We start from the raw sequence: 18,386 nt of genomic DNA on the forward strand, positions 1-18,386 counted from the left end.
GGAAACAGAAAACTCAACCCTAAGTACAATCAACTGAGAATGATAAACACCAATTCATAAAACTAAATCCAGTCCCAATCACTAGTCTTAAATAGTAGTTGAACCAAGTCAAATTCCCTCTGTGAGGAGGCTAAAGTAAGACCTGTCCCTAGGGAAGAGGACTGAGAAGATCTAGTGACAACTTGGTTAGACACAAAAAAACTAGATATAACATGTCCAGTTGCCTCTACTTCTTTTAGCTAACAGCGGCCCTGAGAAAACTCAGTCCACACAAAAGAAGAATGGCTGTAACATTGCACCTAACCTATACCTAGATATTAGCAGAAAAGAAGGAAAAACTGCTAACTAGCAAGAGACAGAAAAATTTACTTTAGACAAATCCTTCTCTATACTCAAAAATAAACTAAAGAAATACAGGAAGTTGAAAAAATTATGAGACAACAGATGAGCTAGCAGAGGCCAGAGAAGAAAAGGAAAACAATAAAACCACTAAGAAGAAAAATCACAGAGAAGCAGCAAAACATAGGGCAGTACTAAAAACAGTCAGTGACATGAGAATAGGCTTGAGAAAAATCCAAACAAAATGGAAAAGCACAAAGTTAAAAATGATTAGTGATGATAAACATTTAAGACTGACAAAGGAGATTCCACATACCCATGACTGATGTTCCTGAAGAAAAACAGAACAAATGGAACAGAAAAAATATCCAAAGACATAATAGAAGAAAACATCCCTGAAATTAAGGAAGATCTTAACATGTTCCTAAAATAGATATAAAACAATCAACAATGAAATTAACCAACTTCAAAGAAGAGGACTTTATGGGCACCCACAGGAAAAAAACAAGTTTCCTACAAGGGACTGGCTTCACACTTCACAGTGCTAACATTCAATGCTAGAAGGGAAGCAATGTCTACAGCATTCTGGAGAAACAAATGTTGTGCAGAAAATGTACATCCAGTGAAGTTGTTTATATAGGAAAGTAACAGAAAACATGTTCAAACATGCAAAGACTCCATGAATATACTATACTTTTGAAACCTTGAATCAACATTTGATAATGAATCTAGGTAATTAATATATAAATCAAAATAAAGAATTTAGGAATAAGAATATCATGGTATGAAAAGAACTGGCTATATGCACTATAAACATCAAAACATAAAACTAAACTCAAACAGATGAAGCACATATCTGTTCAAACAAGAACATAAACGTTATCAAGTCAGACACCGTAAAAATAATACAATATTTCCTTACTTCTTTTTAACGTCTTAACATTTCTGAAATTGAAATAAATAACAACAGAAGGGATATGAACATTTAATGTGGTAAGAAGTGTTTCTGTTTTGGAAATGTTTCTCGATGATATTTCAGATGAAGAAATATGCTAATATAATCAACATTCTGATAACTCTACATGTATTTGCTCCCAGTTGTGCCTGGTCCCACATCTATTTTTGTTATTTATATATAAAAATTTGATTATGTAATTTTGTATACCCGTGAAATATGAGTTCATGAAAGAGTTGTATAGGGTTGCTATGAGTCGAATCAACTTGATGGCAATGGGTTTGGTTTTGGGTTTTCTATGAAAAACAAGTTTTCATTAGGGTTACTGAAGAAACATTCAAATGGAATGCAGTATCTTTAGAAAGATTTAATGGAAGCGTTTTGCTAAAAAATAAATTGTCAAATTAAGTTCAGGTCTAAGGCAAATAAGGGGAAAAATAAAAATTTAAAAGGGTTCACTCATATTGCTTCAAAAGTGTCTACTGTTAATATATTTAGTGAATGAGGAAAATTTTATTGTCAAAAGACTTAGATTGGATTAAAAACAAACATAAAGTCAACTCATGCTGTTGTAATAGCAAAACAGAAATAAACTTATGTATGTTGACCTACTAATTATGATATTTCCATACAATGAATTACTTTGCAGCCATTTTTTAAAAAGGGTATTAGCTCTATATATAGTGATATGGAAAGATGTCCATAATGCAGAAAATGACAAAACCAAGTTGCTGTATCATGTGCATTGTATGATTCTGTTTTTAAAAAACAACAAATATACATGTATGTGTGTGTGCATAGAAAACGTACAGAAGGATAACCAAGACAAGAAATAACATTTACTTCTAAAATTACAGAAGTATTTTAAATTTTGTTCTTAAAAATAATTCTGGATTGCTACTGGAAAAAATATAACCCAGTCTATTCATGTACCTTTTCAGGAATACATCCGTTGTAAACAATGAGATATACTTATTTCAAAGCAACTATGTGGTTTTTTATTTTACCTTGCTAAACCACCATAATCAAGTCCTTCTTCTCCTCGAAATATTACGTATAATCGCCTCCTCAAGTCATAGGGTTTTAATGCCATAATCTATTAAAAATAAAAGCATGAGTATTTATACAGTATACACTTCATTCAAAAGTTTAAATTTCATCTGAATTTTCAAAGTTACAAATTTCCTTACCTCATATAACAATGCCTTTAACTTAAGAAATCAATTGATTTGTTCCACAAACTAAAGACCTACCTATTCTATTAATCTTTCTCTGATTTACTTTCATATAGTCTCTTCCCCTCCCCTAGTATCAAACAGTAGTTCTACTTTGGGTTAGTGGCAAGAGAGGAAAAGTATGGTAGAGAAATCTTTTAGGGTTAGAAAATACTCCCTCTTCCCACCCCTCTGCAAATAATACCATAATCTTTTACAAGGTGACTTGTAAATTTTTCTAACTAGTGACAATTATGAAGAGTCAAAAGATCTTGTCTTGTGCCCTGCTTATAACACACATTTCCACTTCTCAGTAGAAAAGGAATTCAGCTAAACAAACATTTATAAGGTAATGAATTTATACACACATTTTATCTTAAAAAATACCATACCAAGGTTACTAGTAGTAGGGTTTACTTCTGGATAAAAATGAATTATTTTCACTACACGTGTCAGAACCAAAGCTAAGACTGGCATGTCTGAGTCAGAGCATAGCCCACCAGCAGGTATCCATCTCAGGGACAGTCATGGCTCAGCCTTACACTCCAAAGAGACCATGACTCAGCCCAAGCCAGAGTAAAAATAAAAAACAAAATAAATTCCATCATGAATTTAGCTGTATACTAAAACAAAACTCAAACAGAGCTTGGAACAAGTTGATCAGTTTTGACACTTAACTTATTTTGCTAAGAATGCATCAACTCAAACAAAAAAACTTTTGATAATAGCTACATTAAGTATTTTGCCCAAGTGCAACAGTTAGTAAAACTGAGCTAGGATCTGAATGTCTCTCTGACTTCAGAGAGCTATTCTACTTTGCCTGTACACAGTATATGTGCAAGTCCCTGTGTACTTGTATGCACAGGAAATTTTGGTTCATCATTGTAATACTTCAGAGGGGAGTGAGAAGAATAGGAAAAATTTTCCACTTCATCAGAAAAAAAGAACTGACAATATTCAGATTTGTTATCTTTAAATATTCTACAGATAATTCAGGAAAGGTAGATGTACTGCATTCATTTAATTCAGTCACCAAATATTTACTGAATGTCTGCTATGTACAAGTTACTACTATACATACTGGGCATAAAAGCAGTAAATAAAATATTTCTTCCTCTCAAGGAACTTAAATTCTAGTAAACAGAGACAGACAACAAACAAACAAATATATATCAGGTGGTGATAAGTGTTAGAAAGAAGAATAAAGTACCATAAGTGGATAGAATGTGACTGTTTTGAGGGAGGTGAGCAGGGACGGCTATTGTACATAGTGTGTTCAGACAAGGTCTCTCTGAGATCATGACATTTAAGCAGAAACCTAAAGGAGGTAAGAATTAACATTAGGATTATTAAACATTCAAACAGAATGCAGCACCTATCAATTTAATTTTAATTTGGTAGTGACTATCAAAACTTTTTTTTTTTGTTGAAGTTAATAAATTCTTAGCAAAGTAAGTGTCAAAATGGATCAACTAGTTCCAAGCTCTGTTTAAGCTTTACATTAGTAAGTATACATCTAAATTCACGGTATAATTATTTTGTCTCTCAGGTACTGAGGTACTGAAGTACCTTTACTTGTAAGATGGAGATAATGATAGGAGCTATCTCAAAGGGATCTTGTGAGGATCAATTAAATGAAACAATAATTATAAGATGCTAGTGCCAAGCACAGCGCAATCACTTAATACACGGCAGGTTTTACTATTACAGTAAGTACTCAGTAAGTGGCAGCCATTATTATAGCTGTGTTGTGCATGGTTTAAAATATCTAAAATTCTAACCCCCTTAAGATGTACAGAATACAAGCAGACAGACAGTACTGTTGTATTCTCATAAAACCTTCCTTACCTGTTGGAAGGAATCTTCAAACAATGTCTGCCGGGACACATTGATCTTCACATGACTGGGTAGCGCATTAGACTAGGAACAAAAATAATACCATAACATCATGTAAGCTATAGTATATGTATTATGTAAAGATAAGACTAAATGATTATGAACATAAGATTTATTTACCACTGTAGTACCTGGCACAAATAACGGAAGTGAGCAAGTTTCCACCTAAAGCTGCGTTCGTAAGCAATTTGTGGACCACCTTTAGTTCTACAGAAAAACAAAAACAAACCATATATTTACTTGTAATAAAGTCAAACATTTAGTATTCAGTATGAATCTGAGTGCACCAGAGTCCTACAAACCAATGAAAAGTTATTTGCTGGCAGGGAAGTAAAGATGTATTTAGTGGGGCAACAGAAGCTCAAGCATTGAAGGCTATTACAGCAACAGGCAAACACACCCACACCCTCATACACAGAGGGAAATTGTATGGATGCATGGATCTTTGTTAAGCAGTTAACTGAAAAGTTAAAATTCACTTTGATTATTGCAAAGAAAACCTTTGATAATTCTTAAATCTAAAGAGGACAGAAGCTCTAGATAGATGAGACATGGAAGGAAATTCTATTACATCTTAAAATCCTCCCTGAAACTGAAACAAATACTGCTGGTGAGACAGTAAGCAAAGCAAAAGCAAATTCCTAGGAAGAAGTGACATCTGGGTCACGTGACTCAGCTGATAAGTGAGGAAGAGGCAGAGTGGGTGGCCATCTAGGAAAGTAGGTTTTACAGTAAGGTTTGATTCACACTGAGAAGGCCTGGGGTGCCTATGGAACAAGGGTCTAAAAGGCAGGCACAAAGAACTTTCACAATCTCAGGGAACATTCTGGAATGGATGGAAAACTTTCTCTTGTGTTAGCATGTTCAAGCGTGTTCATTCATTCAACAAATACTGAGTGCACAGCAAGCACTTGGCACTCTTCTAGACATTGAAAGCATTACTTGTTAATAAAACACATGAAAATGCCTGTTTTTAGGAAATTTATTTACAAATGAAGATACACAAGCAACATAATAAGTAAATTCCATGTGTAGTGTGTTACAAAGGGATACAGGACAAGGGAGAAGAACTTTATAATTCTGAAAAGGGTGAACAGAGTAGGGCTCATAGAACAAGTAACACTTGAGCAAAATCTCAAAGGAGAGTACCTAAGTCATACAGACATCTGGGGAAAGAGTATGTCAAGAAGAGGGAATAGGGCAAAGACCTTAGGTGAAAGCTGCCCAAGGTGTTCGAGTGGCCAGTGAAGCTGGAGCAGAGGTTGAAGAGATGAGTATTGGATCTTGTAATACCTTGTAGGCCATTGTAAGGACTTTGCTTTTTACTCTGACTGAAATGAAAGCCACTGAAGGATTTATGTAAAGGAATGACTTAGTTTTTATTTAATTTTTAAAAAAAATTAGCCTCACGCTGTATGGGGCATGGGTAGAAAGCAGCAGTGAGAGTGGGGTAGGACTATGGCACCACTCGAGCTGGGAAACAATGGTAGCTTGGGTCAAAATAGTAGCAGTACAGGTGGTGGGACGTAGCTGGATTCTGGGTATATTCTGAAGTTTAGGTAACAAGAATTCTTGATGGGCTGTATGTGAAGTGAAAGGGAAAGAAGAATCAAGGACAATTCCAAGATTTTTGGCTTAAGCACCAGAGTTATCGTGAACTGAGATGGGGAATATTGCCAGGAGAACAGGTTTTATGGGGACTATCAGGAAGGAGTTCACCTTTGACATCCAAGCAGAGATGTCAAGTAAGCAGCTGACTATAGGCAAGCTTTCAAAGGAGTGGTCTGAGCTAGATATATAAATTTGAAAGCCATCAGGATATAGGTGTTTTTTTTAAAAGCACAACGCAAGATGAGATTAACCGAGAGTGTGAGTGTAGATAGAAAGGAAAAGAGAAGTAAGGACAGCTCTGGTTATATTCCAATGTTAAGAGACGGAGGAGAAAAGGAGAACTTAGCAAAATTCAGAGAAGGAAAAAAAGGCCAGTAAAGCTCAGGAAAATCAACAAAGTGTGGTATTCTGGATTACTATGACACAGGAGAGATTTATTGTGTCAAATGCTCCTGGTAAATCCAATGACTCGAGGACTGCAAACCTACCCCTAGATTAACTATGCAGAGGTGACTGGCACCCTTGACAAGTTCAGTGTCAGTGGAACTTCTTGGAATCAGTTTAAGAGCGAAATCAGAAATAACACACAGAGACAACTCTTTGAAGTAGTTTTCCTGTAAAGGGCAACATTAAAAACAGATTGTCATGGTTAGCAATTACTTTAAAACAAAGATGAGAATGTAAGGGGGCAGGGGTGAGATTAATGGAAACACTGAGAATGTTGACACATTGTAAAGAATGTAAACAATGTCACTGAAGAATCTGTGTAGAAACTGCTGAATGTGAACCTAAACTGCTGTATAAAAGTTCACTGAAAATACAATAAAATATTATTTAAAAAAAAAAAAAAAAGAACTGTCATTGAATGGATTTGTAAGGTCATGAGACGTTTTCTCTGCTTTGTTTTCTAGGAGAAATAACAGCTTGTTTGTATGCTGATAAGAATAACTCAAAAGAGAAAAACTGATGATATAAGGACAGAAAGGTGATAATTGCTAGAGCAATTAAGTGGGAAAAGGGAGAAATATCTAGGCCCCAGCTGAGGGACTGGCCTTTGATAGAAAGAATCACAGTTCACCTATAGGAAAAGCACGGAAGACAGATGCTAGTAGGTAGGTAGATGTGACTGACGGTAGGAATTTGCAAAAGACCTTTTACGACTGCGTCCATTTTCTTAGTGAAGCAAAGATATCACACCTAAGAGTAAGAATGAAGGAGAGATCTGTCAACTGCTTATTTAAAATATCTTTAACTGGAAAATTCCATTTCTTTGCACTTCTCTTTCCGTGACGTTGCAGCAGTATGATGTGGCTGCTAAGAGCACTGACTGCCTTGGTCTGAAACACAGCTCCGTCACTAATGAGTATGATTTTGCACAAGTTCTTTATGCTCCCTACACGTCAGTTTTTCACCTGGAAAAGGGGGGGAAATAACAGTACTTACACCTCAAGGGGTTGTTGGAAGACAAAATAATAAGCTAATATATCCAAAGTGCTTAGAACAATCCTAGGTACACAGGAATCACTATGTAAATATTTGCTACTGTTATTACTAAGGAATTATATACCACAAATTTATTCTGTTCTAAGGGAGATAAGCAAAGACAGACTTGACAGGTGTTCTTGAGTCAAAAAGTAAACTTTGTTGCTAAACTTGAGGCTAAATTAAAGGCTGAGCATCATGTCCTCATTACACAGCCATTTAAGGAGAGCTTCAGGTTTTCACTTACACAGATGACTTCCCATTTCGAGGATCTTTGAATGTTGTTGTTCTTGTGTTATGATCGACGAAGTATCTAACGCCTTCTCGAGTATACCTAATTTCCCAGCCTTCTGGCAGGGGTTCTTCATTCTGTAGGCTAAAAAGATAAAATCACAAAGTAAACATTTTCTAGGCACTAAAAACATCACTTGATTCTATCTACAGTTACATTTAAGATGACTTAAGTAAGGTTATAGTGTATACGTACCCTTGAGTTCTTGGATCCTCCCATTGGGTTGTTTTTGTGTTATGATTCACAAAGTAAACTCTGTCTGTTGAATCTACTCTTTTTTCTAAAAAAGAAAGTAAGCACAGCATTTAATAACTATTTGGTATATATACCTTGCAGATATTTTTAACAACATATTAGCTTACCCCAGCCTGGTGGCAAAGGCCCATATGGGTCATTTTCTGCAGCTAACATTGAAGCCTAATTGGAGAAGAGGTTTGGGGCAGAAAAAAAATAACAGCATTTTAATATAAAAGCAAAGATACTTTAAACACCTGGCAGAATCATTTTATAATTTTCTATAAAATATGATAAAGGAGCATTGGCATAATAATTTCAAGACACAAAAGTACTAAAAATGTCATGATGTGTGAGCAATCAATCAACTGATAAAATTAGTCTTAAGTTTTTCTAAAATGATTTAGAAAAAATATATTGACATCAATACTTTAATCTCCTAGTTCTTCAATAATAATCTATACTGGCAAGATGAGACAGAAGAAGAGGATACAGAAAATTATGGTATTTTATGAGGCAATATTATTTGTTTAAAAACAATTACCACAGTGCTCTTTAAAAAAATGCCTTTTATTAAAACCAATATTAAACTCCAGTACTATCTTTATGCAAATAAACTTACACAAATCTTAGTATCAGTATCTTTTACATGTTTATATATACATAAAAATATCTATGCTTACACATTATTACTAAAACTTAGAAATACATATTCTGAAGAAAATATAAACATTCTACCATCAATTTTAAAAGAACGACAAGCATAAAAATCACTGCTTAAAAAATCATTTCTTAGTGATAAAGTTCATGTGCCCTGATGAATACTTTAAAACCTTGTAACTGAAACCACTAATTGTATTTTCAATACCCATTTGCCACTCCTTCCTTGATAATCCAACTACTGTTTTGCTTGAGGTAGCAATGTATCCACCTAAGACTATTCTATTACCAAGCCTTCCTTGTGGCTGGGTTGGTAGAGTGACCAGCTGTGGCCAAAGTGGTATAGGCGGAAATCCTAGAGAGCATACTTCTCCTAGAAAAGAAAGGCATGGGTGTGCTAGAAAACTTTCTCTTCCCTCTTGCCCAGACTGTAGAAGTGAAGCCTAGAGGTCAGCAGTTCCATATGACTGATGTAACAGGCATGACACACAACAGGGACAGGGAAGCAAAAGAGTAGAAAGAACCGGGTACTTGATGGCACTACCAAGCCAATGCAATGTTAGCCTGTACATGTACCCAGGCTCAGTGTTGAAAGAGGTAATTAAACCTCAATCCACTTAAGCCTTCATAAGTAGGATGTTTTGAATATTTGCAGGATAACACACTTTTTTAAAAGAATTTTTTATTGTACTTTAAGTGGAAGTTTACAACTCTAGTCTCTCATACAAAAATTTATACATACATTGTTATGTGACCCTAATTGCTCTCCCTGTACTGTGACAGCACATTTCTCCTTTCTACCCCTGATTTCCCATTCCACTCAACCAGTTCCTGACCCTCTCTGCCTGCTGCCCATTTAGTCTCATGTATCTACTAGAGCTAAGAAGCACACTCTTCCTGAGTATCCCATAGTCCAGTCTAATCTTTGTCTGAAGAGTTGACTTAGGGAATGCTTTTAGTGCTGGGTTGACAGAGAGTCTGGGGGTCATGCTTTCTGGGGTTCCTCTAGTCTCAATCAGACCATTAAGTCTGTTTTTTTTTTTTACTAGGATTTGAGTTCTGCACCCCACTTTTCTCCTGCTCCATCAGGGACTCTCTGTTGGAGAACACACTTTTGATACACACTTTTTACCTTACTCTGCCCTATTTTCTCAAGGTTTTTGTAGATAGGTCTAACCAAAAACAAACAGACACAACACATAATTTCTTGTTTAATATATATATATAGCTGAACTATGGAACCTTACCACAGATTTCTGTATAAGTCACCAAAGAACCAGCAATTGGCGGCAGCAAGGGATGCTGTGAAAGCTGGGTTGCTCCATTCCCTCCCTTCTAGGGACTTTTTATTTAACCTCTGAAGAAAATGGAGTTCAAAGAGCCAGCCTGAGGCAGGATTTTGAAGAATTATTTTTCTTTCCATGTCTCTTTCCTACTTCTTTTCCATCTTGTTAATCTCTACTTTTGGGTTTCTACAAGTTGCCTCAAAGCACTATCTAGAGATGACCAGTACTTTATTTTTTCTACCTCCTGACAGGAAACCCATTTAACAGTTTTTCCCCACCTGTCTTGTAGATGTTTGCTTATGAAAATAAATCAATCACCAATTGTTTGAACTTCCCGACAGCATGAGATTTTTTGGACAAAACTATCTCCAATCCCAGAATTATCTTTGGTGAGCCAAAACAGAGGAAAGTGTTCTTAGAAGCTGGGATGAAATAAGAAAAACTAGAAAGTGAGAAGACTGGCCCTAAGTAAAATCACGAGGCAACTGGTTTTGTTTAAAGCAAATAAATTATGATTAATGGTGGAGGATGGAGAATTGGTAAAAACATATTCTTAAGAAACTGCATTTATGAAACTACCCTTAATAAATAACGATAAAAAACTGAGTGTTATGGTTCTGTTAGTAAACTAGAATATCTTCTAAAAACTTAAAGTGCTTATACCCATATATCAGAAACAGCAACTTATTAAAGATTAAAAAACACCTGTAATGCAGTCTATTAAAAAAAAAAAAATCACCAAAGTAGAAAAGGGCAAATGCCTGAGGGAAAATACTGTATTAACAGAATTTGCTAATTACCGAATAGAGGTATCGTTGGTTGAACTGTTGCATAGCTCCCTGCAATTGGTTCCGCTGAGACTGCCACTGTTCAAAGTTTCTAACAGATTCCATGGTGGGCCGCTGCCACGTTGTTGTTCTGGTGTTATGATCCACATAATAAACTCTTCCACGATCATCAACTCTTCTTTCCCAACTACCAAAATTAAAATAAACAGTAATAAACAAATAATAATCTCCCAATATAAGAAACTAAAAAGAATTTAGTAAATACTTCACTCAAATAATTTAAAAATCAAGTCCAAGACATGATAAAGTGACTTACAAAGAATGCAAATATTCACAACTCTTCAGGATAACTATGAACATGTAACTTGGGATTTATCTTAGCTAAATTACTTTGCCATTCTACTACTACAGGAGTTGTAAGGGCTACCTAAAAGAGGCCACAAAGTGAATAAACCCAGTATCAATCTGACTACCTTTTCTCCCTTTTCTTCGTTAAGTACTTACTGAGCGCTTAGTATGTATTAAGGTGTTCTGGTGGTGCAGTGGTTAAGCACTCAGCTGCTAACTGAAAGGTCAGCACTTTGAACCCACCAGCTGCTCTGCAGGAGAAAGATGTGGCAGTCTGCTTCTATAAAGATTTAGAGCCTTGGAAACCCTATAGGGGCAGTTCTATTCTGTCCTATAGGGTTGCCATGAGTTGGAATCGACTTGACGGCAATGGGTTTGGTTTGGTTTAGTGCGTAATTAGCAGTCTGCCCCTATGGCCACTATCCAAGTTCAGAATTGTAACCTAACTTTTTTTTTACACTGCTATCAGTTAATTTTCCTGAAGTACAGATCGCATCACTTCATTCCACGTATCATAACTCTTTGGTATGACATAAAAATGAACCTATCCACCTTTCTAGCCTCATTTTCCATTAGATCCTTTCAAGGGCTTCATGTGGGAGCCAAACCAACTACTGCTAATCCCAAATATGTCTTGTGTTTCATCCCATCATACCTATGTTTTAGTACTCCTTCAGAACAGAATCCCTTCCCTACTTCTCTACCAACCAGAATTTAACCCATCCTCCAGGGTTAAATTCAGTTCCCTTCTCTTCCACACACATACAGCAGGTATATGCTTTAAACCAATTTTTGTCATTAATTTATAAAATGATTTAAGAATTCTTTCAGCAATCAATTCTAAATTCTTTCTGTAAACTTAATACTAAAAATACAATAGGATCATAAACAGCATAAGGTAATATAAGTTCAAGGGTGGAAAGCCGTAACAGGCTCTAAAGATAAAATTAAAGATAATCTCTATCTAATATTTTGACAACAGCATCCATGAAATAAACCCCATATTATGACACTCAATGAATGGGTTAAATGAACGACTATAACTATGATCCTGTCATAGTTATAATGAACTTTATATGGTTTGCTATATTGAAATATTGGGTCTATGTTTTCTAGAGTTAAGTTCTCATTAAAACGGTAGGTCCAAGGCCTAAGTGTTTCATTCCATTAAAAGGAAATATCTCACAAAAACAACATACACCTTGCTTTGAATTTTCTGGACTTTGAATGTGTTTTGTATTAGTGGAATTTAAATGGAGTCTGGAAGGACAGATATTCTAAGTGGAAAAGATAATAAGGAGAATATTCCAAGTATAGGCCAAGTGTTTGGGGAAAATGTAAACAGCGTAATTTAACCAGCTATCAGTAGAGTATATGTAAAGAGTTATCAAAGATAAGAATACAAAAGTTAAAAACAGGTCAGTTTCGGAAGGCCCTGCATGGCAAGCAGCCTAATATCATAAAATTTATTTACTATGTAGTAGAAATGTTTTTATTCACTTAACCCATTGCCGTCAAGTGGATTCCGACTCATGTCGACCCTACAGGACAGAGTAGAACTGCACCATAGGGTTTCCAAGGAGCACCTGGTGGCTTCGAACTGCCAACCTTTTGGTTAGTAGCCATAGGTCTTAACCACTACACCACCAGGGTTTCCACTTAAAACCCTCTATTATGAATTTAAGTAGCTCTGGTGGTGCAAGTTAAGTGCTTGGCTGCTATCAGCGGTTTGAAACCACCCAGCGGCTCCACAGGAGAAAGACCTGATGACCTGATTCGGTAAAGATTACTACTGCCTAGGAAACCCTCTGGGGCAGTTCTACTCTGTCACATGAGGTCGTTAGAGTTGAAAATCGACTCAATGGCACCTAACAACAACAACATTATGAATTTAGGAGTCCTTGAGTGGCACAAATGGTTAAGCACTCACCTACTAGCCAAAAGGTTGGTGGTTTAAACCCACCCAGAGGTGGCTCAGAAGGCAGGACTGGTGATCTGCTTCTGAAAGGTCATAGCCTTGAAAACGTTATGGACCTTCTACTCCACACATGGGGTCGCCATGAGTTGGAATCAACTCACTAGCAATTAACAACAGCATGAATTTAGCCATAGTGTGTTAAAATTTTACTTGTAGCTATCTTTGTAGATCACTATTTGACCCACTCTAATAATTTTTTAAGTCATTACATCTCATAAAATTACATAGTTTAGATTGCTATCTGTGGAGAACCATACACCTAAATTGCCTTTCATTTCTTAAAAATAACAGGGACCAAATTTGGACCAAAATTCTATAACTCCTCTCAGTAACTCATGTCAATGTTTGAAATCTCTTGAGGAAGCCCTTCAGACTATCTAAGAGATACAATAAAACAACAACAAAAAACTCACTTATCAACCATTCATTATTCACACATGCAAAACAATTAGGTAAGAAAACTTAATATGGAGAATGAATTTTATGTCGTACTAAATAAATTTAAAAATGACAGGTGTGATAAAACACATCTGAAGATGCATAAAGACGCTACAGTACCCTGGAGGTAATGGTTGTGGTCTCTCCCACGTGGTGGTTCGGGTGTTATGATCCACATAATAGGTTCTACCGTGAGGATCTTTTCTCTGTTCCCACCTTTAACAAAACACAAAAATAAAAGTAAAACACAACGAAGTAGGACAATCTGGAAAAATAATTCTTTCTTATAATCAGAAAAATGATAGATTAGCTTTACTTTAAAAGGCTATATGTATTTTTAAGTTCTTTCTTTTCTCAATTATCAGTGCTTTTTAGGGTCTTAATTATACCCTTTGCACTAACAGTATTGGAAACTCAAATACTTAGTTACCAGGAAAAGGATAGAATAATACCTAAAATTTTAAAAAGTTACTAATTTACAGAACTCCAAATTATCAGAAACAGAAATTTAATTAAAGAGTAGAGCAACTTTCGGCCTAATTTCAAGCCCAGAGTATAAAATGTCAATGAAGGAATATCCGTTTTTGTCTATAATTTCATTGCCTAATAATTTCAAAAATACACGTCTAAAAGATTTTAGGAAAATTAGTTTTAAAGAAATATGTGGTGACACTGCTCCATGAAGTTTTTCTTCTATGTGTGGATGATGTCTTCTTTCTCTGCACACCTATGCCTGTCTTCCTTTTGGTAAACCTCTGGGTTTATGGACATCATAACTTTATCTTTTTCTGTTCGATCTCTAAGACTCTCATTTTCCCCACTCTTATTTTCTCCTTTATGATACCTGTTTCTTCCTCTTCAGTCTTTCCTCAATATAGTATAGAAGAAAAACTTTAAATGTAAAAAACAAAATTGATATATTTTGAGTTTAATATTCTTATTTTCAATTTTAATGTGGAATGAATGGGAAATATGTTCCTTTCTCTTAAACACAGGAACTCAAGTTAAATTTGATTTATTTTAATTACAGAGGCCTTACGTTATTTTCCTACATGATGATGATATATATTCAAGGTACACACATACATACATACTTAAAATCAACTACAAAAATAAATTTAATAATTTGTTTAAGCCACACCTTACAAACATAAGTCAAAAAATGCCAAGTAGTAGCATGGATGTTAAAGATGCCCAGGTTGATAACTCCAGATCAGAAACATTGTTAAACTTATCTATTAAATACCACTATGGTATGAAACCCTACACTAGAACATTCATGCTATAAAAATGTAGGTATTTCTTATAAAGCATTTCACTAAAAGGAAACAACCTGAAATTTTAGATTTACTTCATCTGTTTCTGTGTAATAATAAAAGTTAACAGGAAGGTGGAGTTTAAATATCGAATTTCATTTTAAATGTTTCAGGAATACCTATAATATATACCAAGTAGCTATTTATCTGTATGAATGCTTAACTGTCCAAAACAAATACCTTAAAAAAAATGATTAAGTTTCTAAAACTTCCTGGTAATGGTACTTTTGCTATTTTTACTATTCTAGAGCAAAATTTCCTCATTTCTACCCTTTCTTCATAAATGCCCTGTACCACTTTTAATTCAGCTCTAAGTTTCATATACCTTCATATATTCATACTTTTCAGTCACAAAGTCTATGAGGCTCATTATGAAAAACAACAGTGCCTACTACCACCTCATCCCATTTCCTACTCCCCAAAGGCAACATTTTCAACTGTTTTAACCAATTGTTTTGGTATTTACTTCTATTTTTCTTATCATCCTGACATTACTACTTCTTAATTTCAAACACAATGCATTGACTTCTCAATGTGAAAGATGAAGCTTTAGCTCTCTTTCTCGCACACCTATATATACACACACTTCCCTGTCCCAACGGTTCCACATTCACACATACGCTGTGTCCTTCCACTATAGTTATTATGACTATGTAAACCCTCCTGACAGCTGAGCCCATGATTTCCTTTTTTTTTAAGTAAAAAAAATGCTTTTACCTAGAATAATTCTCTCCCCTTCCATTTGCTCATTTTCTATGTACTTATTAATTTAATCCCAAATTCTTTCCTAGTTGTATAAATCTCTCAAAATATTCATGCCCATTAGGTATTCTAGCAATTTTATCTGCCTTCTGACTAGCTTTCAGTGTAAACTGGTTGATTACTAGACCTGCTGCATGTCTGTCATCTTAGGCTTTCCTTTCACCATCATGCTGGCCAATTCCTTTCATTTCTCTTCTATTAGATTCCCTATTTCCTGGATCCTGTGTCTTTCACTTTCATTACCTAGGTGTGGAGAAATACCTGCTCCAACAGCTTCTTAAGAAAACCCAGGAAGAAAACTTTTAGAAACCCAGAATGTCTGAACAATGTATTGAATCCATGTACACACTTGCCAGCATGGTTTGACATAATTTCCCTTAGCCTTTAAGGCACTGGTTCATTGTCTTCTAGCTTCTAGTGCTCATTCTGAGAAGTCTGATTCTATTTTGATTAGTATGAAACCTGATTTTCTTCTTCTTATTTTTTTAATCTCTGGAAATGTTTAGGATTTTTTCTTTGGCCCCAGTGTATTAAAATTTTCACAAGATGTCTTAATGTAGGTCTATTTTCATTCATCATCCTGGATTCTTTCAATAAAGAAATTCATGTGCTTCAAGTTTGCAGTTTCTTTGGTTGTGTTGGATTTCCTCCCATTTTCTCTCTTTCTGGAATTTCTCTTATGAGACCTTCTAGACTAGTCCTCTTATTTTCCTATTTTATTCAATAAATTTACCTTTTTCTGTACTTTCTGGGAAATTACTGCAGAATTAAATTTCCAAGAGTTTTTTGGCTCTCTGAGTATTCCTTTTTTATAGCTCTTGTTCTTGTTTCATGTGTGTCTTATCTACTTTTATCCCCAAGAATATTAAATAGTCTATTTTCTTCAAGCAGCATTTTCCAGCTTTTTTGTATGTGTGATAAAATATATATAACATTTGCCATTGTAACCATTTTTTAGTGTATGATTTAGTGACATTAATCATCACCACTATCCATTTTCAAATGTTTTTCATCACCCTAAACGGACTCAGTATCCATTAAGTAATAACTCATTTCTTTCTCTCCCCAGCCTGTGGTAAACACTAATAAACTTGTCTCTATGTATATGCCTATTCTAAGTATTTCAAAGTGAGGTCATACAGTATTTGTCCTTTTGTGTCTGATTTATTTTGCTCAGCATAATGTCTTCAAGATTCATCTATGTCATAGCATGTAACAGAACTACTTCATTTCTCTATATGAGTGAATAACAGTCTACTGTATGGATAACTCACATTTTGTTTATTCATTAATCTGTTGAGGGACACTTGGGTTGTTTCCACCTTTGGCTACTATGAATAATGCTGCAGTGAATATTGGTGTACAAGTATCTGAGTCCCTGCTTCCAAGTCTTTTGGGTATGTATTTAGGATTGGGATTGTTGGGTCATATGGTAATTCTATCTTTAACCTTTGGAGGAACCACCAAACTGTTTTCCACAGTAGCTGCACCATTTTACATTCCTACCAGCAATGGATGAGGGTTCTAATTTCTCCGCATCCTTGCCAACGCTTGTTATTTTCCATTTTTGTGATATTAACCACCCTAGTGGGTGTGAGTGGTACCTCAGTATGGTTTTGATTTGCATTTCCCTAATGATTAATGACATTGAGCATCCTTTCACATGCTTAGAGGCTATTTATACACCTTCTTTAGGGAAATGTCTATTAAAGTCCTTTTCCCATTTAATTGCTTGTCTTTCTGTTGTTGAGTTATACTTCTTTATATATTCTGAATTTTAAACTCAAATCAGATATACGGTTCCCCAATATTATCTCCCATTCTATAGGCAGTCTCTTAATTTTATTGATAAAAGTCCTCTGACGCACAAAAACTTTTAATTTTGATGTAAGTCCAATTTATCTATTTTGTCTTTTGTTGCTTGTGCTTTTGGTGTCATGTCTGAGAATCCACTGTTGAAAACTAGGTCCCAAAGCATTGCTGTTGTTAAGTGCTGTCAAGCCGGTTCTGACTCATAGCGACCCTATGTACAACAGAATGAAACACTGCCCAGTCCTGCGCCATCCTCACAATCACTGCTATGTTTGAGTCCACCCCAAAGCATTACACCTATGTTTTGTTCTAAATGTTTTATGGTTTTAGTTTTTACATTTAGACCATTGATCCATTTTGAGTTAATTTTCACATGTGGTGTCAGGTATGTGTCCAGCTTTGTTCTTTTGCACGTTATCTTTTGTATTTTTTCTTGTCTACTCCCATCTATCATCCCTCCCTTTTCCAGTGTCTTGGCAGGGACAAACAGTCACTCCCAACTCACAGCAATTTGAATACAACTCTATTTCCCAGAAACCACTTTGTCAAAGGTTAACATAACCTCTTTGTTGTTAAACTCAATGGATCTTTCAGTTCTTTTCTTATCTGAATTTTTTTAATAGTTTTGATCTTGTTAACCATTTCCTCTAGAGACATTTACAAGTCAGAATTTTTGCCCAATTGCTCACTTGCTCAAAATCATTTAATCGAGCACTAATTCGCTTATTAACAAAAATTTATTGATACCTTCTGTGTGGCAAGTACAGTTTTAAGCACTAGAAATACAGAAATGGACAAAAATAAAGTCTCTTTTTCAGTCTGCTGGGGAGAAAATAGACAATAAACACACAAATATATGTCATGTGGATTTAAGTGGTATAAAGAAAAATAATAAGTCTATTTTATGATGATTCAAAAAACCCTTCTCAAACAGTTCATATGATACCATTTATATTAAGTTCTAGAATAGGCAAA

General features: G+C 35.2%; 1 protein-coding gene across 6 annotated transcripts in view; it reads right to left on the minus strand.

The window, feature by feature from the left end:
- The window catches only part of WWP1 (WW domain containing E3 ubiquitin protein ligase 1), a 144,929-nt gene that overhangs the window by 26,738 nt on the left and 99,805 nt on the right, over positions 1-18,386 (minus strand). For all 6 annotated transcript variants that reach the window (XM_023726105.1, XM_023726106.1, XM_023726108.1 and 3 more), the window contains 8 exons: positions 13,642-13,737; positions 10,770-10,944; positions 8,152-8,206; positions 7,985-8,069; positions 7,745-7,873; positions 4,536-4,611; positions 4,357-4,428; positions 2,302-2,390 (listed from right to left, as the gene is read on the minus strand). In XM_023726105.1, the coding sequence (XP_023581873.1) occupies positions 2,302-2,390; positions 4,357-4,428; positions 4,536-4,611; positions 7,745-7,873; positions 7,985-8,069; positions 8,152-8,206; positions 10,770-10,944; positions 13,642-13,737 (777 nt within the window). The remainder of the gene's footprint in view (positions 1-2,301; positions 2,391-4,356; positions 4,429-4,535; positions 4,612-7,744; positions 7,874-7,984; positions 8,070-8,151; positions 8,207-10,769; positions 10,945-13,641; positions 13,738-18,386) is intronic.

The sequence above is a fragment of the Trichechus manatus genome, unplaced genomic scaffold (genome assembly GCF_000243295.1).
Source record: "Trichechus manatus latirostris isolate Lorelei unplaced genomic scaffold, TriManLat1.0 scaffold00009, whole genome shotgun sequence".
NCBI lineage: Eukaryota > Metazoa > Chordata > Mammalia > Sirenia > Trichechidae > Trichechus > Trichechus manatus.